At 45.3% G+C, this 26,351-nt stretch overlaps 1 protein-coding gene across 1 annotated transcript; it reads left to right on the forward strand.

Moving 5' to 3' along the window:
- Positions 1–208: 208 nt before the first annotated feature.
- On the forward strand, positions 209–22,873 carry ehhadh (enoyl-CoA, hydratase/3-hydroxyacyl CoA dehydrogenase). Its single transcript, XM_035409370.1, has 7 exons — positions 209–628; positions 6,895–6,998; positions 7,642–7,811; positions 9,450–9,561; positions 10,325–10,429; positions 18,564–18,908; positions 19,699–22,873. The coding sequence occupies exons 1-7, from the start codon at positions 555–557 to the stop codon at positions 20,949–20,951; spliced, it is 2,163 nt and encodes a 720-aa protein (XP_035265261.1). The 5' UTR covers positions 209–554; the 3' UTR covers positions 20,952–22,873.
- The last annotated feature ends 3,478 nt before the right edge of the window (positions 22,874–26,351 follow it).

Consider the following 26,351-nt stretch of genomic DNA (forward strand, 5'->3'; position numbering starts at 1 on the left):
AGAGAGAAGTGGCTAGTCTAGCACTTTATCTAACACGGTATGTTAATTTAGCTAACTACAAAATTATATTAGCCTATTTATTATGTTCATCGCGTGTTACAGCGAACGCGATTAGCTATTAATCTATTCAAATTATGCACAGACTACGCCCCTGAATTCATTACACTGTAGCTACTTATGGAGCTATGCTTATCGTTAATGGCGTGTGCAACAATTTCCAGCGTTGTGAAGAAAAAAGGCATGTTGCTAATCAATCCAGGAAGCTGCACGTTGTATAACCAACTGGACCTAATGAAATCAACGGAGTTGGTGAAACAAAAGTGAAACACCACTTGCTCAGCGGGAGCTCATTAATGCGCGCAATATCGTTGTTGCTGCTTTCGAAACTCGTCGACAAGGTGATATTTTTGCCTGCTTGTTTCTCGACTTCTGGCCATTTTTGAACTTTCGCTTACTTGGTGATGAGCCAACAACTATGTTATAAAGTTCAACCAATAGTTCACCTTTGTGCACAAGTTGATTTCTGCTAGTGGTAGTCTACAAAGCTAACGACGATGGCAAGATATACTCGAATTCCGGGATCACTTGCATTGATCACACTTACAAATCCGCCTGTGAATGCGCTGAGGTGAGTTTTAAAAGCAGAGAAATAACCAAAAACAACCAGAGTCGTTAAGTTTTCATAGTTGACATTGGGATTGGGCCCAAAAACCAGTACGGTGGAATTCCATGTTGTCGCTACTTTCGCACTGCTGTGCAGAAGCTATTATCCCAGTTTTTTTCCCCCCCAAACAGAATTTTGTCGTAATTTAGCTTGCTTGCACGTTTTCAGTGATGCAGTTGTAACTTACAACTTAATTAACAAACTACTGTCAAACTGACCCGCTAGCATAGGCTACCAAACGTTGCTATAGTGTAGAATTTGTTTTAGCTGACTTGTTGCTTTGGAATAGCCTACACTTTGTATCATTTTGTGTGAGGTAAGATAGCCAATGTTGTTTATTTTACAGTAACTCGGCATGATTTTGATTTTTACCAGTTTGAATTAATGACTTCCAGACAGTGCTTTGTATGTGAGTAACTTGGAATTTTTGTACGTTGAAAATGTGTTTTCCAACAGAGATAATTTCTTTTTGTACTGTTTGTTCTGAACAGTAATTCATACACAAGCGTAGGCAATAACGTGCATACACAAATGCATGCAAACACACAGCCTACATTCTGAAAAAAACAAGCATGGATTCAATCATTTTTACTTTACCATGGATGTCAAATAAATGTAAGCCTGTGTCATATTTATAAATTGAAGTGTTTTAATGGGCACACGACAGACCTACTAATTGTATGTCGGTAGGGGATCTATAGGGCTAGCTAACATTAATTTAGAAATGTAGCTACCCTGAAATGCCACATTAGTCTAGTTGAAAAGTAGTTATCAGTGCAGGCACAGCGGTGAATGCGAACCAATATACCTTGTGTGAAGAAGTCATTATTTTGCACCAGTTTCTATACGACCGGTAATGCTACTGGACCAAATCTCAACGCAATGTTGGAGTTTAATTTCGAAGGTGTCTGTATCTGTACTAAAGTTATACACTCGGTCTGTTTTCTCATTAGCAAGGTAGGTAATGTTAAACTCTGAAAATGCCGAAAGCAGAACTGTCTAAATTGTGGGTGCATTTTATTTGGATTTAAGAAATAAATTGGCTTCCCACAAAGATTTTACAGATGCAAACGCAATGGTTTAAATGTTTTATATTTAGTTAGACAGCAAGCCAGTGTAATGAGTTAGGTTTGCTTCAGTACAATGGGGGGATCTCGAACGCAGATCTGTCACTTGTTCAAAACGTTCCACATCTGTATCTGATGTTATTGGCTGACGTGCCGAAATGTCCAATGGGGAGACGCATTCTTTGCGGGCCTGGAGCATTTGAGATGATGTAATCAGGCAGGAAAAAATAAGGAATAAATGTCAAAAAAAAAAAAAAAAATTAATTGTGTGGACCTGTGAAGTTGTTTGTGAATTCTGTCTGTTGAAACAGGGTCAGGAGGTACAGAAATGAATGTTTTAAGGGTTGAGAGTCTGTGGTCATTGTGGTTATTTCTGTAGGGAACTCTCAGTGCTGTATAGGTATGGGGCATGCCGCCCCACCAAGTCATAACTCGGTGGAATAGCATACCTGCCATCACAATATGATGACAGCAATGTGAGAGCCTACATTCTGGGTATTTTGCCAAGTATTCTGTAATGATGTAGCTAGCCAATTGTCCGACAGCTGTTGAATGGATCAAATTACAAAGTCACGTTCCCTCTAGTGCTGCTCAAATGCTCAGCTTTCATCTGATCAGGTGTCTTGCTTGTGTACATGTTCAGAGTCAAAACTAAAAAGCATGCTATTTGGAATCCGCTCATCAACACATCCTATTGTTGTGGGTGGCCATATTTCACATGGGTTTTGTATTTAGGTTAAGTTCATGCAGTCCATGCCAAATCAATGCAGATGTATCTTAAGTCAAACTGAGCTGATCAATGTACCTGCATTTTCAAAAAAAAACTTTTTTTGCTGCATTTTCTAAATTATTTTCTGAGTGGAAAAACTCTCCCATGTTGATACCACCTGTGGATTAAACATGACAGAAGGTGAACGTGCAAACTGACATTCTCGCTGTCAATTAAGCCTCCATCTCATCTCATCAGAAAATAAAGCTACCACATTCCATAATTAAATCATAATTAAGAAGTTTAACCACTAGAACAGAGGTTTGACCTGCCTGGCAGGATGAAAGTGCACCTTGCCCCCACACACAGCCTCACACGATTTGGAGCCCAAAGAAAAATCAGAGAGCCCACAGGTGGAAATCTACGAAACGTGGTTGCATCTTGTAGACGGTGTCTCCAAATCTACCATCAGACAAAACCTCCACACCATTAGGCTTTTTGGAAGGGCTGATTGGAAAAATGCCCCTTTAACTGAAACCGGGCATTATGATCAGATGTTATGGAGTTGTTTTTCTGCTGGTCCTGGGGCTCTTGTTAAGATCAGTGGAATCATCGTCTTCAGCAACTCGAGTAACCACCAAGACATTCTGGCCAAAAACCTCTTTCCTTCTGCCCAGAAGCTCAAACTTGGCTGCAAATTGAGCTTTCAGCAAGAGAATTATCCTACATAAATCACATAAAACACTATAAAAGGCCACTAGTCCCTTGTAAAAGGAGGGTGCACAAAGTTCAGAAAACATTTGTGACATTTTATCATTTCAGAAAATGTTATTTTGGTCTTCCATTTTTTGTTGGTTTGCCTATCTTTATCAAAAGTGTGTATAATCTGGTGTTGTCGTGGAGAGTACTGTGACTATAGTGCCGCAATCTGGACCATGGTCCAGCCAGGTACAACACTGCTGTATGTTGGAGATGCACCTCATTGCACCAACTCGTTCTGCATGCAGAGTGCTTTTTCAGCAAGTACGTAACAAGTCCGTGGACAAGTTCCGTCGTCTTGTTAAAACGAAATATTCTGTTTCTAAAACTAATTTAACTTCTCTATTGTGCCTTTACCTGCGCTGAAAAAAATACTTAAGCCTAAAAATTAAGATATAAATAAAGGAGCGTTCACATGTCTGCTCATATTACCGAGTTTTATTTATTTATTTTTTTAATTGGAGAAACAGAACAGCTGAAATTCCATTCGTAAACAGCTAGCTTAGGTTAGACTAGCATACCTGTATCAATTCTATTTGCTCGAGTCATAAAACTTAAGCTGATAACGTTAGCTAGCTAGCTAGCGAGCTAGCGCTTGCCTTAGCTTAACTCTACACTGCTGTCCTATCAATGATAGTAAGCAATTTCTAACGATGGTAACCAGGTGTGTGCCTACTTAACCAGTAGACATGGTCCACCAGTTGCCCTGAATCTCGCAATCCGAGCTCTGCCACACTATGCCTGAGATTTTATTCCTCCAATCAAATATTTATTGTGGTTTTGAAATGGAGGCCCCCTCCCTGATGCCAATTGCTGAACATCAACACTGCCAGACATTTGACTGAGCTGCCTGCTCCCACATCGACTGCAATGTCTGTTGCGCTTATGGGGATTAGCCTACTATAAAATGTACCTGTGTATAATGATATTCATTTAGATTATTTTGTAAATACATACTTCATGATTAATAATACGTTGCAGTTAAATCACAAGTTTGATGCTTTGAAAGCACAACAAAATGCAATGGCACTGTACATCGGGCTAGAAAACGGACATTTTTTCTTGTTCGCACTTCCGGGTTTCTGTCTGCGTGCAAATACAGATAATTTTGTTGGTTGAACAGATGCAGGTAGGGTTTCCTCTCTGCTCACCCTTAGATGGTACGTGGGAAGAGCTGATAATGGAGCCGTTGGTGCAGGAACCCATAATGTGTTCAGAGCACAGCATCATGGGGTGTGATTATGAGGGACACAAACCAATCCTGAGGGAAATCTGCATGAAATGAAGGATATCTATGGCAGTGGGGGGTAACTTGGCTTGAGACAGAAGGGACTGCCTGACCTGATAATTGGATTCAGTGAAAGGGTAGACAGTCGAAAAATAAAGTCTTAATTATCAGCATGAATGTGTGAAGATGTAGGATGGTGAAGGAACTCACAGCATGGGTGGCAAACTGCTTGGCACAGGTCTTCGGTTCTGAGATGGAATTCTGGTGACTGAGTCAATGTTACATTTTGATATTCCAGAATGTGTCAAATATCTGAAATGAAATGAAGAATTAATAAACTGACCGTATAGCATAGCGACAGCCAAAACAGCACACTTCATTGAACCGCAAAACTAAAAAAGGGTAAAAAAAAATTTTCATGCCAAATATAGAAATGGTGCTTTGAAATGTATTTAAAAACAGAAAGTGTACATTGCCAGGCACTAAAAGGCCAGTTTGACAGAAGATGGGAGAGATTTAGTGATGCAGGTGTATCGTAATCTCCAAAATTATTTGCGCCATTGATAAAAATGGCTGAATAAGCGGCTAATGCAAGTCTAGCAGGTAGGTACCAACACATTTTGACCAGCAACCTGGTGTTCCCACACCGAAGAGCTGAAACATGGCTACGAATGCCAATTAATCCCTAGTACAATTCAAAATCAACCAAGAAACGGTTAACTGACCAGAAAATTATAGGTGCGCAATATGGAAATGCTGGTGATGATATGATTAAACAATTTGAAGAGGGCAATCCAAATTGTCTGAAGGGTCTTGGAAATATTGAAGGAACAGTGAAAGATTCCAGAATATCATAAAACCTCACATTAAACACCGCAGAAGATGACTCGGTAGTGCTGTCATTTGTGAGAGAAGGGTGCACAAAATACTGAAATGGGGTGCTAATAGAATACAATAGGCTATAGGGTAAACGTCCCTATTAAGCCCACGTACCATATAAGCCCGCTTGCAACTTCTGAGTCAAATAAAAAAAAAACTACATCATTTTTTGCTGTGTGATGTTTTTTCAAATTAAGCTGCTTGTTACATAAATGACACTTTTTATTGTAAGTCAATCACATTTGTCGATATTGAGTTATCGAAGCACATGTGTGGCATGTGCCTGCTGATCCCAGAAGAAGTTGCAAAAGATGTGATTTTGGTACCCTCAGAAAATAACTTTTTTTTGTATATTTCTACTCCTGTTTTTGGTAAGTACTCATTTGTTATCAAAATTTAAGTGATTAGTGTTTTGAATGAGACATATGTTAGAATATTACCTGAATTAGAAATATTGTTTCTTTTGAAATCAAAATATGAGTTTTAGCACGCTAGCAAACAGACCACATGCTGCATCAATACAGTAGCTACATAGTATGGTTCATTGCAATGACATAAAGCATGATAAGCATGTATAGTTTATATTTTTGTATGCAGTTTATATTATTATACTGTTAAATAGACAATAAATGTGTATGTTTATCTTTATTTTTTAATTAACATTTTACCTGGTGGGCTTAAAGGGGACTCTAGCAAAAAATCACACTGTCTGGGGTGGATGTAAATGAGTATAGCTAATTACTTCTCTGCATGATCAACTTATACTTTTCATATTATGTTAGTGCACCATATATAGATTTATTTCATATAGTTGTTTTTTTAATGTCATGTGAGTAGAATAAAATATTCTGTCTTTTAACCATAAATTCACTGATGTTCCCTTTAAGCCCACCTGTTCCCATTAAGCCCACTTTACTGTGTTTCAATGGGGATTTTCTCCCTTTTCACCTTTCCAGTCAAATCAACTATTCAGCACCTTTCTGTCTCATAAAGGGGTGACATAGCTCAGGAGATAAGAGCGGTTGTCTGGCAGGTTCAGTCTCCTGCCCTGGGCGTGTCGAAGTGTCCCTGAGCAAGACACCTAATTGCTCACAACAAGCTGATTGGTACCTCGCATGGCAGCCTTTCTCCTCGTGGTAAACGGACTGCATTTATATAGCGCTTTTATACAAAGTGCTTTACAATTGATGCCTCTCATTCACACACACACACACACACACACACACACACACGTTGGAGTGTGTGTGTGAATGAGAGGCATCAATTGTAAAGCGCTTTGTATAAAAGCGCTATATAAATGCAGTCCATTTACCATTCATAGCTGACAGCAGCCTCTTACTGTAGTCCCGAAAGTGCAATAAAGAGATTCCAAAGTTGCAGAGTTGCTGTCCGATGTACTTTATTTTGCCCTTTTGTATGAGCAGGTAAACACTGCTTGATCCTACTAACCACCTTACTTTTAGTCAGCATGCCCCAGTGTGCTGTCTGCTGTGTGGATGCAGGCCTCAGGGTGCTTGGCCTGACTGTGTGTGCTACAGGAGACGGGGATCAGTTGCTCACTGACTTAATTTCTACTTGCTGTCCGCAGCGTTGCAGTGCGACAGGGCATCATTGACACAATGAGCAGGGCCCTCAGTGACCCGGAAGTGAAAGGCGTGGTGCTATGCGGGGAGAACAGGAAGTTCTGTGGGGGTAAGCCTGTGTTCACAAAACCAATCCTGGTGTTGCGTTGTCTGAGCAAAGGGGCCATTTTTGTGTGTTTTTTGTATGGTTGTTTTGACTTCAGCCACAAGGAGGCAGTGTATGCTTTTTGTCTTGGGTTTTGTATCATGTACTGTACAGGAACAGGCGATGGGTAAGGACATAGAAGGTGGGAGCACACAGTTCTTACTGTAATTAGGTTAATCATAATATGTAAAACAAATATAAAGGGATGCAAGGAAAAATCAAGCTACAAACTGTATATTTATAAGCTGCTATATGATCAGCTGGAATTTACTTCATCATAATGGGTATTCACTTTTTCTGTGTAAATATTGTACATATGAAGTGGAAATAAACAGGAACTTTACCCGAAAGGGTTCATCAGGCAGGACAATAGTTATCTCGATATGCGTGAAGAACGTTCTTTCCACCTATGACTGAATAATTTATAATGTTTGGTTTTAGTTTGATAGTGACTTTAGGGACATCCTCTGTTTAGGCATCATAAAGGGATTTTCCATTCATCGCCAAAGAATGTAATTCTTTTTGTCAGACCTACTGGAAATCCCTGAGTATTGTCCCATTAAGACTGCTTTGAGTTTAAGTCGCATGGTTTTGTCTGTGGTGCCAGGGGCCGACATCAGGGAGTTTGCTGGGCCAATGAAGGGGCCGCACCTGGTCCCGACGTTCGATTCCATCGAAGCCGCAGAGAAGCCCGTGGTGGCAGCCATCGAGGGCGTGGCTCTGGGCGGGGGCCTGGAGCTGGCACTGGCCTGCCACTACCGCATTGCCCACGTGAAGGTCGGCCGGGTCCTCTGGCTCTCAGGGGTCATGGTGCACTTGTGTGTTGTGTAACATTCTGGAATTTTCCACTCTGACTCTCTCTTTCCAGAGACCAGTCTACATCGACTTTTGCCATGCTAGCGGCCTCAGTAGTCCAGAATGCAACAGCGAGGTTTTGCAGGGAATTGGGGTCATATTCCCTCTCACTTTTGCTATACTTGGTTTGCTCGATATCACAGATAGAAGTGAGGGGTGGGCGCTTGCTAATGTCTGTGTCAATCTAGCTGGCTGTGTATGCCATACCCCTTCTCACAAAGGGGGGGTGGCGAAAGTAGTTCTGGGTATTGCAGGAAAATGACACGCTGGAGGAGAAGAAGCCTGACAGGGTAGGAAGTGGATAATTTAATAGCGATAAAATACATTACACGTAGCCAGGGTTTTTCCTGGCTCAAAATAGGGCTTCGGTTGTGACTTTGTTAAAGCAACTGTGGTCCAGCTTTGCTGCCATGCCACCGTCAACTCAACGCATCATCTACATTTAGAATATAAAGTTTTGGTCTTGAAGAGACCACCACAATGCATTGAGATGTAGGCTATAAAATATAAAATTTGAATATTTATCACACAAGTGCCAGAATTGGAGGGGTATAGTCTATACTACAGGATTTCCACATTGCAAGGGTTCATTCTACAGGAATAGTGGTATTTCGAATTGTAATATATCTTGAAATGAATTTCTTTTTTGTCACTCAAAACAAAGGGTACAATATTAATTAGCCTTTTTAATTAATGAATCCACACAAATGCCAGCTTACTGCATTTAAATTATTTTTATACATTCACTCAAAGAATGCTTACGCCATCCTTTTTGTCATTGGTGTTACGTGTACCTTAAACAACATTTAAAGGCTTTTCAAAATTTAATTTCTCAGTTCTGTACTGTATCTGCACATATAGGCAAAATATGCATAACGGATTTTCGCATCATTTGGGTATTTGCATAGTTGCCAAATCCAAAACCATTTCCCATTTATTTCATTGTAAAGAGATTGCATATCTGCATACATCATTAGTGCATATTCTGGATATTTTCATGGAATTATTGTCCAATGACATCGCATAAAGATCTATAAATATACCTTAAAAGCTGGCAGATGTGGATAAGCAGACAATTACCCTATAAAGACACATTTATCTAAGGTAGGCCATTTCTGTTGAATCATGCCTGCCAATACAAATGTGCTGTCAGATGAGTGTTGCAGAGAGAGTCAGACTTTGTAACAGAACTGCAGTTACATTTGTAACACTATTTTCACCCACTTTAAATTCAATGTGACCAATTACTTCTGTTCCCGTGCTCCCACGTATGGTTGCATCAGTCACAGGCCTGCTGTGACTTGTTTGTTTGTTATGTTGTGCTTGCGTGTACTAGTTTTAAGAAATTATTTCATATTCAAAACATTCCGTCTTTTAAAATCACGTTGTGGTAAACCTGGTAATGCCAAGGACAAGTAATAACATAAGGGGGAAAGAATAAAATTGTACAATGTCAAAAAAGCACAAGAGAGAGGACGCAGTGTTCAGTTTGTGGTTTTTCTCTCCGGCTGTAGTTCTGTTCTTCACAGGCTTTGTTTATTTGGTGTTCTTCTCCCCTAGGCACGGCTGGGGCTGCCCGAGGTCACCCTGGGTCTGCTTCCAGCAGCAGGGGGAACCCAGCGTCTGCCTAGACTCATCGGGGTGCCCGCTGCGCTCGACCTCATCACCACAGGTACCGACAATGCCCCACAACAACACCGAAAGCCTAATGTATTCACACCTCCCGTGAATGTGACATTTAGGTCTGATGTAGGACTGTGTGGCCGCACGCTGAATGTGAGAACTGTGCTTCCTGGATCACGACACACACAACTGTTTCACTTGCTTCCAGAGGAGAGACTGCGTGCTACGTAGAGCTGGGCTTTCAAATTCAGGGGTTTACCTCGATTAAACTTTACACTTGTCCGCCCCGCAGAGAGGTGAAAGTTTGAAAATACCGGTCGGTCATTTACACAAATCCATTTTTCTCCAGCAGTGATGACTCATTCTGAATATTTATTTTACTCCACCAGGGGTCAGTGTCGTACGTGAGTGTGGTTCTGTTGGGAGTTTAGTGCTTAGTGCTTCTGTGGAAGGCAGACGTCTGCATTCTGGAATACCCGTTCCTCGGGTCTCACAGGGGCTAGACACTGTCACGTTTTGTGCTTGTGTGTCCGCAGGTTTCAGTGTGCTGTATTTATAATATCAAAATGCTTTCCCCCCCCCCATTTCACATGACAGATGTGAATAATTGTTGTTTCACTGGTGAACAATGATTTGATGTAATGTGGACAACGTGACAATGATGTCATCTCAGTGAAGTCATTTCACTTGAATATTTCCACCTAGAATCATTCAGTTGCCTGTACAGATCAGTGACCTTAACAGCAGGAGTTGACGGGGGCAAGTCGATCCCCTCCAAGGTATTAAGTGAGCCATTTTGGAACCTCCAACAGGGCGGCACGTGTCTGCACAGGAGGCGCTGAAGCTGGGCATTGTGGACCGTGTGACGGACGGGGACGCGCGGGAGGTGGCGGCGGAGTTTGCGCGGAGCGTGTCAGGTACGGCGGGGGGGGGGGCATGGGGCAGCGCAGAAACAGAGCCCCGGGTGGGGGGGGAGTGGGGGGGGGGTCTCACAGAGCACGGCAGCGGAAGAATAAATGTTTCATAGCCCCGTCAGCCACGCTCACGTTCTCCCAGCCATTTGATGTATTATTCAGCGTCCGAAAGGAGACGAACGCCGTTGGAATATTAATGGGGGCGCCCCCCCCCCCCCCCCCCCCCCCCCCCCCCCCCCCCCCCTCCACCCGCGGCTGGAATAGCGCCCAGGAGGGCGCTCTTAATGAGGTCACTCATGTGCGCTGCGGAATGCTGGGAAAACCACAAGTGCTGACATGTGACTGCAGGTGGGCGATGTGTTTTTTTTTTTTTTTTTTTCTTTTTTTTTTTTTCCCCCACATCCAGATTAATCTCACGGACGACGTGGTATCACGGCGCTGTCGTCTGTCGCGATATGCCCAGGTCAGGCGTCTCAAACGCTGCCACCGTTACCAGTCCTGCGCGTGGCTAATCTCTCCCCTTTTCGGCTTAACTGACCTGTCAATGCCCGTGTAGTTTTAAATCAATTGATATAAACACGTTTTTTTTTTTATTGTGATCGGTCGAACCTCCAGCAGACACCTGAACACACGGGGAAATGTCCGTCGCTTACGTGATGTCTAAACGCACCAATTAAAAATAATTGAATCCTTTCATTGGAATTGTTACATTGCTGTAGTATGTTAAATTGGGCTAACCTTAATCTGCTATAAACCTTTGTTTAAATGATCCAGTAATCAAATGTGCAGGATCTCATTAGAATGCTCATTATTTTTCTGCCTCAGCTTTCTGAACGATTTCTTTGAATTAGGATCACTGGCTTCCCTTGGGTATTGTCGGATTTTGCTCTAGTCCTTCTTTATATTATCTAATTCTGTTGGTTTTCATCGTATTGTATAATGTAGCATTAGCGCTAAAGACATGGCCCTGATAATATATTTCATGTTTTTTTTTGTTGTTGCCAGGGACATTGTGGCTTGTTTCTGTTCAAAGCTGGCATTTTTACATCGGTGATAATGAGGGGATTGTTATCGACTAGGTATAATTGTGCTGTTGCTGAGGTCAGCACCTCAGAATAGTCTCACCACCATAGTTTAGCCTGTAGTCCCCTCTGGCCACAGTCAAATGTGCAGGGGGTACGGCTAATATTCTGACTTCCCTCCCCCTTACTGCAGTTCCTCAGATTTGGAGGGGTTTAAAGGATCATGTCATTGGATTCGGTCAATTTGCATACATTCTCCCCCGAGCGGTGTTTTCCCATTGAACGCTTTCTTGGAAGTGTTTACCGCAGAGCGTGGGCATATTCCTTTTCTTCTCCGGTCCATTCCCTGCCCCTGGCACCTGTGCAGTGTTTCTGTGCGCTGCCTTTACCTTCGTGTCCGTCAACTTGGAGCTAAAGCGGGTTTTGCGCTAGTCGAAGCGTCGGTCAGCGTCCTCACCCACGTCGCACGGGTCCCTTTTTCCCCTGACTCGGAGCCCTGTGTAATTAGGCCTGCATCGCGTACGTGCATCTTTTGCGAATCCATTTTTAATGAGCTGCATAAACGGGGCGTGCTTTTTCTCTTCTGCTGAACTGTGATGGGGAGGGGGACCTATTACTCCAGCACCATCTCTCCATTTTGCCCCGCTCTCGTGTTAAGTGAATTTGTCAGGGGAGGGGAACGAACGCCCCGTCGGCACGCGGAAGCCCGGGACGCCACGGGGCTCCTCCTGGCGGGAGGGGAAAGTCTGGGTTTCCGTGGCAACGCCGAACTCCAGGTGTTAAAGGGGAGCGAAGGTGGCCAAGCGGTAATTTGCCTCATGGAGATAGTGTGGGGGAGGGGGGGGGTTACTCCTGTGACCTCCTGTATGCAGCTCCCGCTCATTAGTGTCACTGATTAGTGCAGCTTGTAAATCCGGCTCCAGTGTGAGCGTGGCACCCACAGTCATGCTGCGGGAGGTGTGCGGAGGAAGGCTCTGATTTATTAGCCCCGGCCGCGGTCAGACTGTGCAGCCACGGTCAGACCACGGTCGCAGTCAGACTTTGCAGCCACGGTCAGACCATATAGCCGCAGTCAGACCATGGTCGCGGTCAGGCCGTGCAGCCGCGGTCAGACTGTGCATCAGCCATCTTGTAAACCATCAGAAAGCCGCTGCCCTGGTCCCACCACCGTCTCTGTGGTCAGAAATGCGGCCAGTCACACAGCTGCCACCCTCCAATCACAACTCACTCCCCATCGGTGTGTTTTCCAAACTTGATGACAGCTTGGTAAATTTTGGAAGAATATGGCTAGGTATTTTTTTATTTTTTTTTGTATTTTCTTCAGTCCAGAAGAAAATGGTGCTGTCTTAATCTCTCACATCATAATGAAAGGAATAAAACCCTAAGATGGCTTAACAATGACTCCACTCTAGGTGTCTGTGGGAAGAACTTTCTATCGCAGTCAGTGTTGAATGCAGTTATGACCTCATCGGCACCAGCCGCACAATCTTATCGATCCTGAAAACATTTTCGTCCCATTACCTTCAGCTCAATTCCATGCCACTTTTTTCCCCTCAGGGCCATTGTTCAGTTTGGGGCTACAGTGCATTACACACAGACAACTGACATACAGACGCCAACTGACATACAGACGCTAACTGACATACAGACACTAGAAACCTGTCAGACATGGTTGCATTTATTTAAAGCGTGCTGGGACACTGAGTGCAAATACTGAGAGGCCAACCAATCACCATATGAGCAGCCCCTGGATATGAGACACTAGGGTGCTAGTACTCATCACCGTGTTAATCAAACCGTGTGAACAGCATTTGTTCAGGCAGTAAACCATGTAGTATTGTGCTGTAGTTTTGCACAAATGAAGAAAATCTGCTAAATGATCAGTAAAGACTGTTGGCCGTTTGATTTCTTAGGCTCTGACAGCAATGTTAGCATTCTGGGCCTGGTGTCTCTTGGGTTGACTTTATGGCTTTTTCCTGTTAACTTGAATTACGTTTGGATTTGTACTTTGTGTATTTTTTCCCGTTTTCGTTCAGTTTGTGACAGTTTAGTCAGCCATGAATATTTATACCAATAAATAACAGGCGGGTTGAGATGTTTTATGACTACCAATGAGAGAATCTATCCAAATAAATATAGCGTGAGCACAGTAATACTGAGAATTGCAACAATAAATTAAGAGTTTCAGTATTCTAAGTAACTAAGTAACTGAACTTGCTATTAATGCTGACCGTTAACCTGCTGTTTATCATTTGATAATGCTAACCAGTAATGAAATTATTTAATATTTACATTCCTAGTTTGGCCTCTAGGTGTCAGTGTTGAGAGTTGGCTCTCTGTTTAGCAGGGTGCAGTAGCTGGTGTTTGGCCTGTAGGTGTCAGTTTCGGGAGAGGGCTCTCTGTTTAGTAGGGTGCAGTACTAGGGTTTGGCCTGTATGTATCAGTGTGGAGAGTGGGCTCTCTGTTTAGCAGGGTGCAGTAGCTGGTGTTTGGCCTGTAGATATCAGTGTTCAGAGTGGGCTCTGTTTAGGAAGGTGTAGTAGCTGTTGTTTGACCTGTGGGTGTTAGTGTGCAGTGTGGGCTCTCTGTTTGGCAGGGTGCAGTAACTAGTGTTTAACCTGTAGTTGTCAGTGTAGAGAATGGGCTCTTTTTTAGCAGGGTGCATTAAGTGGTGATTGCCCTGGAGGTGTCAGTGTAGAGAATGGGCTCTCTTTTTAGCAGGGTGCATTAAGTGGTGATTGCCCTGGATGTGTCAGTGTAGAGAATGGGCTCTCTTTTTAGCAGGGTGCAGTAACTGGTTTTGACCTGTATGTATCAGTGTGGAAAGTGGGCTCTTTTTTTAGCAGGGTGCAGTAACTGGTGTTTGACCTGTGGGTGTTGGCATGGAGAGTAGGAACAGAGTGCAGTAGCTGGTGATTTGTCTGTAGGCGTCAGTAGTGTTGAGGGGCAGCTTGGGTGGGGGTTTTGGGGTGTTAAGTGACAGTAGCTGCTCTTATCGTTGGTCGTTCATCTCCTCCGCTGTGTCCCTGTCCTGTTATAGCTCCTTTAGCTCTCTCCTGCAGACGCTGATCAGGCTTCAGCTGCTCCTCTTAGTGAGACCCTGTCCCTCCTCAGGAGCGTGCTGTTCGAGCTCCTCTGCTCCTGCACGGTGAATTCAACAGAAGCAGTGAGGGGGAGTGAGCGTACGCAGAGCACAGTCACTTCTGATTTGATGAGGCTTCAGACACATCGGCAGCTTTAATGTGGAGTTCTGGGTGATGAAAGATTTCGCGGGCGAGAGAAGAGCTCATTAGCGGCATTGAGGAGCTCGAATAAAGAGCTAATGCCTGATGAGAGCCAAACTCTTAGCGGGGATTTTCTCCGGAGTGGTGAATGTGGATGCATCCTGGCTTCAGCTGTGAGAGTGTCACTCTTGGGGCTCAAACACCCAGTGTGATTTACTGTGTTTGGTTACAGTTGCCCTAACACCCAGTGTGATTTACTGTGTTTGGTTACAGTTGCCCTAACACCCAGTGTGATTTACTGTGTTTGGTTACAGTTGCCCTAACACCCAGTGTGGGTTACTGTGTTTGGTTACAGTTGCCCTAACACCCAGTGTGGTTTACTGTGTTTGGTTACAGTTGCCCTAACACCCAGTGTGGTTTACTGTGTTTGGTTACAGTTGCCCTAACACCCAGTGTGGTTTACTGTGTTTGGTTACAGTTGCCCTAACACCCAGTGTGGGTTACTGTGTTTGGTTACAGTTGCCCTAACACCCAGTGTTGGTTACTGTGTGTGGTTGCAGTCACACCTAACCCCCAGTGTGGTTTACTGTGTGTGGTTGCAGTCACATAGACATCCAATTTATTGGGCTTTGGACTTATAGAGTCCAATATTATGTACTTTTTCAATTGGTTATTTCCAGGGCTGTGTCTAAATGAGAACCTACTCATTGAATAGTTGTTGAGTACACTGGATAAGTGAGTTAAGTATGCAACATTTTCTCTAGATGTAGTGTACTTAAAATTCCAGGATGGTATACTCATCGCCAGGGTTTTTCTGGGTATATTCAGGAGCATACTTTTCAGGACAAAAATTACCATTTTGTTCCTATAAATATGAGGCTCAGCTTCACTTCAAAAACGAGGTGCTGCTTTACTGAAATTTTCCTTCAATAACAATGACATGTGACCATGGCCACAAGGGCGGAAAGTCTTACGACTCTTCCACAGTATGGTTGGAAAATAGTATAAAGGAGACTTTTTGCAGACTGCCCATCGTGTACTAAAACGTGAGCACTAAACAGTATGCAGTATGTTCAGTAGACAGTACATATTTTGACGACACAGTTAAGAGGCTGATTCAGCCATAGCCCAGGGTCAGGCGTAGGCAGTTGGTTGTGCTTCTGTCAGGAGCTGAAATTGATTGATTGGTCACCTTGGAGAACAGAAGGAGCCTGTAGGGTAATTTTTTGACTTGTGACACACAACATCCCTCTCAATCCCCCCCCCCCTCCCCTTTATGCCAAAGGCCTAGCCTCTAATGTGTGCACACACTGGCCATCTCTAATGCGTACACACACAATAATTGCTTGTCTGGGCATGTGGACACACACGTCTCACTTTGTGCCCATAATGTACACGCACACGCACACACACACACACGCACACACACGCACAAGGATCTGTGCAAGCACCGGGCTGTCTATGCATAAACAGAGAATTTGTACAGGAGGGTTGAATTCTGTCTGAGGTTTACTTGCCCTCCCAGTGACTTCCAACATCTGCCACACACATCTGACAGGAACCAAACCAGACTTTCCCTACCCCCCACCCCCCTTCCCTAAAATAAGTCGTACGTCAGGACTCAGCTGGTTAGAGATTAACTCTGCAGTCCCTTTTGGAAATCCCAGATGAGCTGGCTTGTAAATACAAATCAAATTTTGCACAGAAGTGACTTTGATAGGAAAGTCATGGCAAACTATGATTTCTGACAGGAGGTAGCCTGAAAACAACAGAGATAGTATGGCAATGTTGCTGTACAGCACCAGCTCCTATACACAGGCACTATTCTGCAACAGGATACAGGTACTAGCAGTATACAACACCAGCACCCAGATACAGGTGCTATACTGCAACAGGATACAGGTACTAATGCTGTACAACACCAGAACCCAGATACAGGTGCTGTACTGCAACAGGATACAGGTACTAATGCTGTACAACACCAGAACCCAGATACAGGTGCTATACTGCAACAGGATACAGGTACTAATGCTGTACAACACCAGAACCCAGTACAGGCACTATTCTGCAACAGGACACAGGTACTAGCAGTCTACAGCTCCTGCACCCAGGTACCTAAGTACATGTGCAATTCTGCAACAGGGTACACGTACTGTACGGCAGTTGCATCCGGTAACTGCTGTATCTTTTTTTTTTTTTGTGTGTGTGTGTGTGTGTTTTCCAGTGTTGTAATGAAATGAAATGCCCAAATGGCTCTTGGCTTGGCTAGTTTTTTGTTCCTTGGGAGGCGCAGTGCGAGTGAATGATACTGAGTATTTTACAACCGTCTCAGAATATTACAGTATATATTACCTTCCCTTAAACAAATGCCTTGGAGCAGCAGAACTGTTCTGCAGGCCTCTGTTTGTTGAGCAGTGAGTGTTGAGCCAGAGAGCGGTGAGCCCAGCGGTCAGCGCCGTGCTGGGCGGGCAGACGGAGCGAGCGACCCGGAGAGGACGCTGGCCCTTTAAGACCGGTCTCCCTGACCCACTTTCCCCTGGCGACAGATCTAATTCAGTGCATCTGCAGTGGATCTCAGAGCTGTCCCGCGTAATCTGCTCGGATGGAGAGGACCCCAAATTGGGGGCATTAGGACATCTGTCCTCCTCCTTTGCGTTCATGTGCGTGCGTCTGCGTAAGAGTTCCATATGTCCACACTTGAGTATCAGATGTCCAGTTATGGACATCATGCATAGAGACCTTCCCCAGCCACCTGCTACTGTTGGAGAGGAGTCGCACAATGAAAGCTAGAGCTTGTTGTTATTATTCTGCTTCTTGCCAAAAAAGAAGCTCCAGTTGCTACATAAAACTGTTTGTTCTGTACTGAGGGAGCCCCTTCCCCATAAAGCAGTTTGTTCTGTACTGAGGGATCACCTTCCCCATGAAGCAGTTTGTTCTGTACTGAGGGAACACCTTCCCCATAAAGCAGTTTGTTCTATACTGAGGGAGCCCCTTCCCCATAAAGCAGTTTGTTCTGTACTGAGGGATCACCTTCCCCATAAAGCAGTTTGTTCTGTACTGAGGGAGCCCCTTCCCCATAAAGCAGTTTGTTCTGTACTGAGGGAGCCCCTTTCCCATAAAGCAGTTTGTTCTGTACTGAGGGAGCCCCTTCCCCATAAAGCAGTTTGTTCTGTACTGAGGGAGCCCCTTCCCCATGAAGCAGTTTGTTCTGTACTGAGGGAACACCTTCCCCATTAAGCAGTTTGTTCTGTACTGAGGGAGCCCCTTCCCCATAAAGCAGTTTGTTCTGTACTGAGGGAGCCCCTTTCCCATAAAGCAGTTTGTTCATCATTACAGAGAACCCCTTTCACATGAAGCAGTCGCACAGAGAAACTGTTCACCCGAGTTTTTTCCTCATAGAAGAACCCCTTTCTCCAAGAGCCCCCCCACCCCCTCCCCCCACACACACACACGCGCACACACACACACACACAACCCCTGTCACAGAATGCAGTGTCAAATTGTGCAGTGATCTTGAACAGGCTATAAAAGGAGGGGTGAGCGAGCGAATGTGCTGGCTGATTAGGCTGCATTTTAAGTACCGGGAACACCGAGTACAGTCAGCGGTCCCCGCGCTCGTACAAATGGGACAAGGCTCTCCAGTTTTTTTTTTTTTTTTCTTTTCCCTATCAGACTTTCAGCTGTAAATCATTGCATGTGCATTAAAGGGAACGTGATTGCCTTTATATTGTTAGCGCTCTCCGGTGGTTTTTCACTGTGACAGTTGGGCGGGGACAGCGGCCGGAGCCGCATCGGCGCGATCGCGGCTACGGTTTTTCGGCGCGGCGCCCGCGCCCGCGCCCTGCGGTGACGTGCTTTTTGTGCTCACCCCGTCCTTCCCTCCCTCCGCAGCGGAGCGGCCCCTCGCCCTGCCCCGCCTGAGCGCCCAGCCGACCCCCCGCCCCCCCGACCTGGACGCCCTCCTGGAGGCGGCGATGGCGCAGGTCCGGCAGCGCGCCCGGGGGGCCCTGGCGCCCGTGGCCTGCGTGCAGGCGGTCGCGGCGGCCGCCAACCTGCCCTACGGCCAGGGGATGAGGAAGGAGAGCGAGCTGATGGACACCCTGTTCGGCTCGGGACAGGCCCGGGCCCTGCAGTACTGCTTCTTCTCCCAGAGGGCCGTGGGGAAGTGGAGCACGCCCAGCGGAGCGCGCTGGGACAACAGCGCCCCCCGCCCGGTCCGCAAGGCCGCCGTCATAGGCACGTACCGACCGCCAACCCCGCCAACGCTCCCACAGCTGCTACACTGTACTGAGAGAAGCTGTACGATGTTAAACCTGACTCTCTTCATTCAGAGAAACAGTGCCGTGACCTTGACACAAGCCAAGCCTCTGAGGCTAATATCACGCTGAATTAAATATGTTAGGAAAATGTCCCATCTAGGATTAAAGCTGCGTGTTACAAAGAGGTTCAGTTCTGCTCCTCAGTCCAGTCTTTTTCTGTTGAACAGCACTGAGACGGCTAAAATTAAAAGTGTTCTGATCCATTTTAGAATGCCAGGATTTGAGCAGTAGAAGTGATTCCACTGTAGCTCAGTTTGTTATTCTGATGTAGCTGTAAGCAGTTTTGTGTGAAGAAAGTGTGAATCTGTTGTGGTCATGGGAGATACTGTGTAGCAGTCTGGAACTGGACAAGCCCCTGGCAGTTCCCTGTCAGAGGGGATGTGGTCAAAGGGGCAGTAGGGCAGAAGTTTGTGTGAAGATGAGATGGCACATCTACAGTTGTGACTTTGTTCCAAAAACCCACATACAATGGCATTTTTCTGGGCCAATATTTGTGTATATAGAATAGAACAGGATATAATAACTAGAATAGGATAGAATAACCTTGTATATGTGAAAAATGGGAATTTGCAAATTAGCAAATGATGAGTTTGAGTTTGAATATGTGTGTCCATTAATGTATTATGTTCCGTCTAATGCTGTCTGTATGTCTTTAGTTGTGTGTGCATGTACATTAACGTTCTGAGTAATGACCATGTCCCCTGCAGGTCTAGGCACTATGGGGAGAGGGATAGTCGTGTCCTTCGCTCGGGCGGGGATCCCGGTAGTTGCCGTAGAGATGGACGCAAAGCAGCTGGAGGCGGGCAGTCAGGCGGTGGCCGGCATGTTGGAGAGAGACGCGGCGAGGCGGGGGGCGGAGCCAGCCCTGGGCCTGGTGCGCTACGCGGCGGACCTGCGGGACCTGCGCGAGGTGGACCTGGTGGTGGAGGCCGTGTTCGAGGACCTGGCCCTGAAGAGGCAGGTGTTCGGCGAGCTGTCATCCGCTTGCGAGCCCGACACTCTGCTCTGCTCCAACACCTCCAGCCTGGACCTGGACCAGTTGGCGGCCGCCGTCCGCCGCCCGGAGCTGGTGGTGGGCATGCACTTCTTCGCCCCGGCGCACGTGATGAAGCTGCTGGAGGTCGTCTGCGGGCCGCGCTCCGCCCCCGCCGCCGTGGCGACGGTCATGCAGCTGGGCAAGAGGCTGGGGAAGGTGAGCGTCGCCGTGGGCAACAGCCCGGGCTTCGTGGGGAACCGCATGCTCATGCCCTACCTAAGGCAGGCCAGCTTCCTGCTGGAGGAAGGAGCCTCGCCCGAGCAGGTGGATGGGGCGCTGGAGGAGTTTGGCTTCCCCATGGGCGTGTTCAGGATGTCCGACATGTCCGGGCTGGACGTGGGGTGGAGGGTGCGCAAGGGGTTTGGGCTGACGGGGCCCGGTGTGGCCCCGGGGGAGCCCACGCGCAGCCGGCAGGGGTCCAGGTACTGCCCCCTGCCGGACCTCCTGTGCGAGCAGGGTCGGCTGGGCCAGAAGACGGGGAGCGGCTGGTACCTGTACGACGGGCCCGGAGGGCAGGAGGCCAGGCCCGACCCCTGGATGCGGGGCTTCCTGGAGGAGTACCGGAGCCTCCACGGCCTGCGCGCGCGCCCCATCAGCCAGCAGGAGGTGCTGGAGCGCTGCCTGTACGCGCTCACCAACGAGGGCTTCCGCGTCCTGGAGGACGGCATGGCCGCGGGGCCCGAGGACGTGGACGTCATCTACGTGGTGGGCTACAGCTGGCCGGCGCACACGGGCGGGCCCATGTTCCACGCGGCGGCCGTCGGCCTGCCCGCCGTCCTGGACAGGCTGGAGCACTACCACCGGGCCCACCCCGACGTCCCGGAGCTCCAGCCCAGCCCCCTCCTGCGCAAGCTGGTCGCCATGGGCAGCCCGCCCATCCACAAGTGGAGGGAGGTCATCAAGGGCATCCACAGTCAGCTGTGAGAAGCCCAGGTCACCACCATTCCAGCTCAAATAAGTTGATCAGTTAATCGTTTAATTAAGTGCCTCCGTGTTTCTTTGCTCTTATAATAAGAAGTGACTGTGAATGATGTAACAATGTTTCTGCCGCCCTGATTCGTCAAAACCAATTGTCCTGGAGGACTGCAGTGTCCTGAAGGTTTCTTATGTAGGCGCATGCACACATGACCTCAGAATCACCAACTAGTTCAGGTCCAGGAAACCAGGTGAAGTGAGTTAACTGCAATAAACTGCTTTAATTGATCAATAAGTGCTGAATAACAACAAAAAAACCAGCAGGTTTTTGGCGCTCGATGGGCTGGACCAACTGAGTACTGGTCCAAACTATAGGTAATTGTTGACTGTATTCAACTGAGAAAAACCTTGAAAAGTTTCAGCTAAACTATGACTATTAAAGGTGCTATATAACCCCGACTCATTACATTACATTTACATAAAATTTATTTAGCTGACACTTTTATCCAAAGCAATGAAAAAAAAGTCCATATCATGGTCATTGGAAAAAACTCATGTTTTGAGTCAGGATTACGGTTCTCTAGACACTGGATGGAGTTTCAAATAAACCGCTCCTTTGATGACAGGGCAAAAGCTGGTGAGGAATTTGGAATATGCACAACAAGCAAACTTTGATCATAACCTTAATATTTTTTGGCTTTTGTGAAGTCTGAAAATGGAGATGACAAAAAGCTGAAAATGCTTTTTATCATCTTTTCAAACAGCTGAAAATAAATGACTAAAACATCTGGTCTGTTATCCACCATATTTTTTTTTGCATGCTTGGAATTGCAAGGGTTGCCCGTGGCTAAGGTTGAGTTTGTGAGACCGGGGCTGAGAGATTCCTTGTCTGACCTCTAACGTGGCTTAGGGAACCCTTGGGGGTTTTATAATACAGGTTTACTGAAATTGCCGATAATTCCCTTTGAAAGAGAATGTTCATCCGATCTCCGTGTGATGACATTCTGAGGCAATCGAAGCATTTTCTCGTTTTTTGTATTTTCTTCACTGGCCATGAACTTGGAGGCTTTCAGTCTTATCCTTGGCATGCCCCTGCATGGGATTATGGGATCTATTTTGAAAAAAAAAATTTTTTTTTAATAAAATGCACAAAATGAATTTGGAGTTTAGCAGAAGGTTTTATCCCGAGTGACTTATACGGATTACTTTTATTTAAAAGAAAATCAGTTTTACAGCTGGGCGTTCGACAGAAGCCAGTCGGGTGAAGTGCCTCGCTTTAGGGCACGCTGGCATCGTACCTCCTGGGAATGGAACCGACATCCTTACGAGTTACGAGCGCGGCTCCCTGACCGTCGTACCGCACCGCCGGGAGGGAGGCTCGTAACCTGCCGCGGCGCGTTCTCGGCACGGAAGGAAACGGGCGGGACGGAGGGGCTGTTGTCGCTCATAAAAGCCCAGCAATTGGATGGCGTGTTTGACAAATGTTAGCGAATTAAAGGTTATGCTTTAGGGGCTGGCACACGCCTTTTTACGACCCGCGGTGCGCGTGATGTTGTGAAACTGCCAAATTCGATTCCACGCGGACCTCCACAGAGTTTATAGATGTTGGCCGTTTAATGAAATGATATTGAAGCTGAACGTGCACTCTCGTGAACTGTGTCCTGCGGGGCCTATAAGGGTATATGATCATATGAAGGGAAGGTGAAGTTTTGGACCGGTCTTGGCAGGTGAATGTATTTAGATCCAAATCAATCAAAATGTTTTTTTGTACAGACACTTTTGATGGAATCAAGAATGGAAACCTCTAAACCATCTGGAAAAACAGAAATGATGTGATCCCCACAAAAAAAAGAATCTTATAGACACTCTTGGATGTGGTGGGAAGAAAAACAACGGAACAAAATAAAGGTTTGTAGTGTAAATAATGTACAGTAATAGCCACCAGCTGTCTAAATACTCTACATGGCCAAATGTATGTGGACACCTGACATCCAACATCTCTTCCAAAATTATGGGCATTAATACATAGTTGGTCCACCCTTTGCTGCTATAACAACCTCCACTCTTCTGGGAAGGCTTTGTACTAAATGTTGGAGAGTTGCTGCAGGGATTTGCTTCCATTCAGCCTGACGAGCTTTAGTGAGGTCGGGCACTGATTGGGTAATTGGGTCTGGCTTGCAGTTGGGTTTTCAAATTGATCCCAATGGTATTGGATGTGGTTGAGGTCAGGGCTCTGTGCAGACCAGTCAAGTTCTTCCACATCGTTCACGACAAACGCATTTCTATATGGACTTCGCTGTGTGCCGGGGTGCATTGTCATGCTGAAACAGGAAAGGGCCATCCCCAAACTGTTGGGTATGCGCAGAATCATCTAGAATGTGATTGTATGCTGTAGCATTAAGATTTGCCTTCACTGGAACTAAGGGACCTAGCCTAAACCATGAAAAACAGCCTTGGACCAAGGGGTGTCCAGATACTTTTGGTCATACAGTGCAAATGTAGTCTGTCAGATTGCCTTCAGTGGGATGTGTTTGGGGTCTTCCTACCATTCAACAAGTTAGATTGAGTTGCTGGCATGCTTTAACTGAAGAAATTGAGGTGTTCACTAATGTTGCATTTGTGCTTTCATTATGCTCAGATGTGGGCGACATGGTGGTGCACTGTCACCTCACAGCAGGGGTTCGAATCCTGGCCTGGGCCTTTCTGTGTGGAGTTTGCATGTTCTCCCTGTGTTTGTGGGGTTTCCTCCAGGTACTCCAGTTTCCTCCCACAGTTAAAAGACATGCAGATTAGGCTAATGACTAGTCCAGCGTGTATTCCTGCCTCTCGCCCAGTGCATGCTGGGATAGGCTCCAGTGCCCCCCACAACCCTGACCAGGAATAAGCAGGTACTGATAATGGATGGATATTCAGATGTACGTATGATTCATGCAGGCTTTTGTTTTGACACCTGAAAGCCAGTGCTCTTTGACGGGCTTGCCTAAATGGCTGTTTGGTGTTCTCTGGCAGCTTTGCTTTATTCAGGGTTTCATGCCGTTTGCATGTGCTTTAGTGATGCGACATTGATTATGCTGTTCTTGGCTTTGTTGGGCTATAGCTGTAAGCTTTGAAGAGCTTTGAAGCTTTGAAAGGCAGCAGACTGAATTGAGACTGCTTAGAGAATGCAGAGCATGGGTTTACCATAGAAGTGGAAAAATGACAGATCAAAGGGGATGTGCATGGTAATTCTACCATAGAAGCTAAAGCTGAATTATAAATGTCTCTGTGATCACTGATTAGATGTGGTTGTTACATTAATGATCATTCATTTGTTCTCACTGTCTTTCAAGTCTTTGCCTTATCAATAAAGGAAAGCTACTTATTGTGATTGTCACATCTTTTAAATAATATATAAAAATGATGCTTGGATTTACTGTCAGATCCTTAAGCACAGAGATCCCTTCTTATGTGAGTTAATAATAACTGTGCCTTCACCTAAAAATACTTTTTATTAAAAGGAAGCAAAACAAAATTGAATGGGACACAAAAAAGACCAGATTAAGAAAGGACACTAAGTGCACAATTGTATTCTCTCTTTCGAAGGTCAAACTTTATCACCAAAACTGCTTTCTGTCATCTCATTGCTCGCCTCAGTCCATCCCTGAATCTCGCCGATGACCAGACTAATACGTGCATTTATAGCTCCCGACTCGGATTGCTGCAATGCCATATTCACCGGCCTCCAATCCAGAACTCTCCATAAACTCCAGTTTGTTTGGAAGTCTGCTGTCATTGACTTTGCAGTCAATGACTGCCTGAAGTCCTGAACCCACATTCATCACCAGACGCTAAGTTTCTTCCCTGGTGAGGCCTCTACTGCAGCTGTCTTCAGTTCCTGTTTGTTCTTGGGGCGTTTTGCCTAAATTACTTTAAGTCATCAAGGGTCCAAGGTATCAAATGAGCTTCAAACCACCTTGCTGCTACCAGATATGCAGTAGATACTACAATCATTGTTTCTCCTGAATATTTTTTCCATTGAGTTCAACAGGAAAATTAATCAGGAGAAACAATGTTTGTAGTATCTACTGCATAGCTGGCAGCAGCATGGTGGTTTGAGGCTCATTTGATACCTTGGACCCTTGATGACTTAAAGCCATTTAGCCAACAAATGTGTTCCATATATATTAGCATAATTTGCAGCTGAATCTAGTCCCACCCCCCCAATTCCCATAGAGGTCCATTCAAATGCAAAGAGTTTTTGTATCGCTTGTAGAACAACCTGAAAATAAGATATCCAGACTCTGGTGATGTTGATAGGTCATAGAAATCAGGAAGTCATGGCATGCAAATGATATGCAACCAAATACAAAACATGACTTTTATTTGACATTATGTTAATTTGTTTACTGTATAAGTGAATTTTCCTGTTTCTACCTTTTCCCCAAACAGTTCACTGCAGCAAAAGTAAACGAGCAAATGGTGGTACAGGTCTCAGGAGTGCATTTGTTTAATTCTTGCTAATTTTCTGACCAATGATTTGTTGTTAAGACCATTAAAAGCTTGATTTTTTGCCATTTTGGGTTTGGCCCATTCTTTTTGCCCAGGAGTGTATATATATATATATATATATATATATATATATGCAACTGTGTTCATTGTTTTGAACTGAACTTTGGAAGCTTGTCTACACCAACAAATATTTGAATTTGCATGTGGTTAATATTATGTACGCACAGAGAGGTGTATGGACCTTCTCAGTTAACACAGAGCAGCAAATACACTTGAAGTATGCATTGGATAACTATCTAGTTACAACTGGAGAAATCAGTTTCTCCTTATTTATGTTCTTAGTTCATTAGGGCAAATCTGGTACTGTGAAAGCCTGCCATGGGCTTTTTTACGCTTCAGAAGTTACAGCAGAAATATTGAACATACATTGCCAACATTGCTTGTTACAATCGTTATAATAGAATGTCAGAACACATTTAATTTGTTGCCTTATTTTGGCATGATTCCTCCAGAATTGTTGTGCTAGTACATTAGTGAATTTATAGATGGTGGTGTCTAGCCATGTTACAGGCTACCATTTTAAAAAACTGAACATCAATCCAAGAGTTAATTTAACGATTGCCATACATTCATAAGTATCCATATGATATGCATGTGATGTTTATGTATACAATTACAATAGGCCAATGTAAAGGAAACCTACAATAGATAGCGATACCAGACTTCGTACTCCCTGTATCTCTTAAATTTAATTTAATCGCAATGTAATTACAATATTTCCCCGTCGCATCGATTTTGTAGAAACAGTGCCACCAATTGGTGTGTGTTAAAGCTGTTTTTCTGCCTGCCCAATAGAGCAGAGAGAGGGCAGGGAAATTGCAGGCGCTTCAAACGTCATCCTTGCTCATTCCCCCTCCCTGG

This window comes from Anguilla anguilla, chromosome 3 (genome assembly GCF_013347855.1).
Source record: "Anguilla anguilla isolate fAngAng1 chromosome 3, fAngAng1.pri, whole genome shotgun sequence".
NCBI lineage: Eukaryota > Metazoa > Chordata > Actinopteri > Anguilliformes > Anguillidae > Anguilla > Anguilla anguilla.

Excerpts from the sequence above, each read along its gene's own strand:
- ehhadh (XM_035409370.1), top strand. The coding sequence starts at position 555 with ATGGCAAGATATACTCGAATTCCGGGATCACTTGCATTGATCACACTT. Across the intron at positions 9,562-10,324 it reads GCTCGACCTCATCACCACAG|GGCGGCACGTGTCTGCACAG; the intron begins GTACCGACAATG and ends AACCTCCAACAG. Across the intron at positions 18,909-19,698 it reads CCGCAAGGCCGCCGTCATAG|GTCTAGGCACTATGGGGAGA; the intron begins GCACGTACCGAC and ends TGTCCCCTGCAG.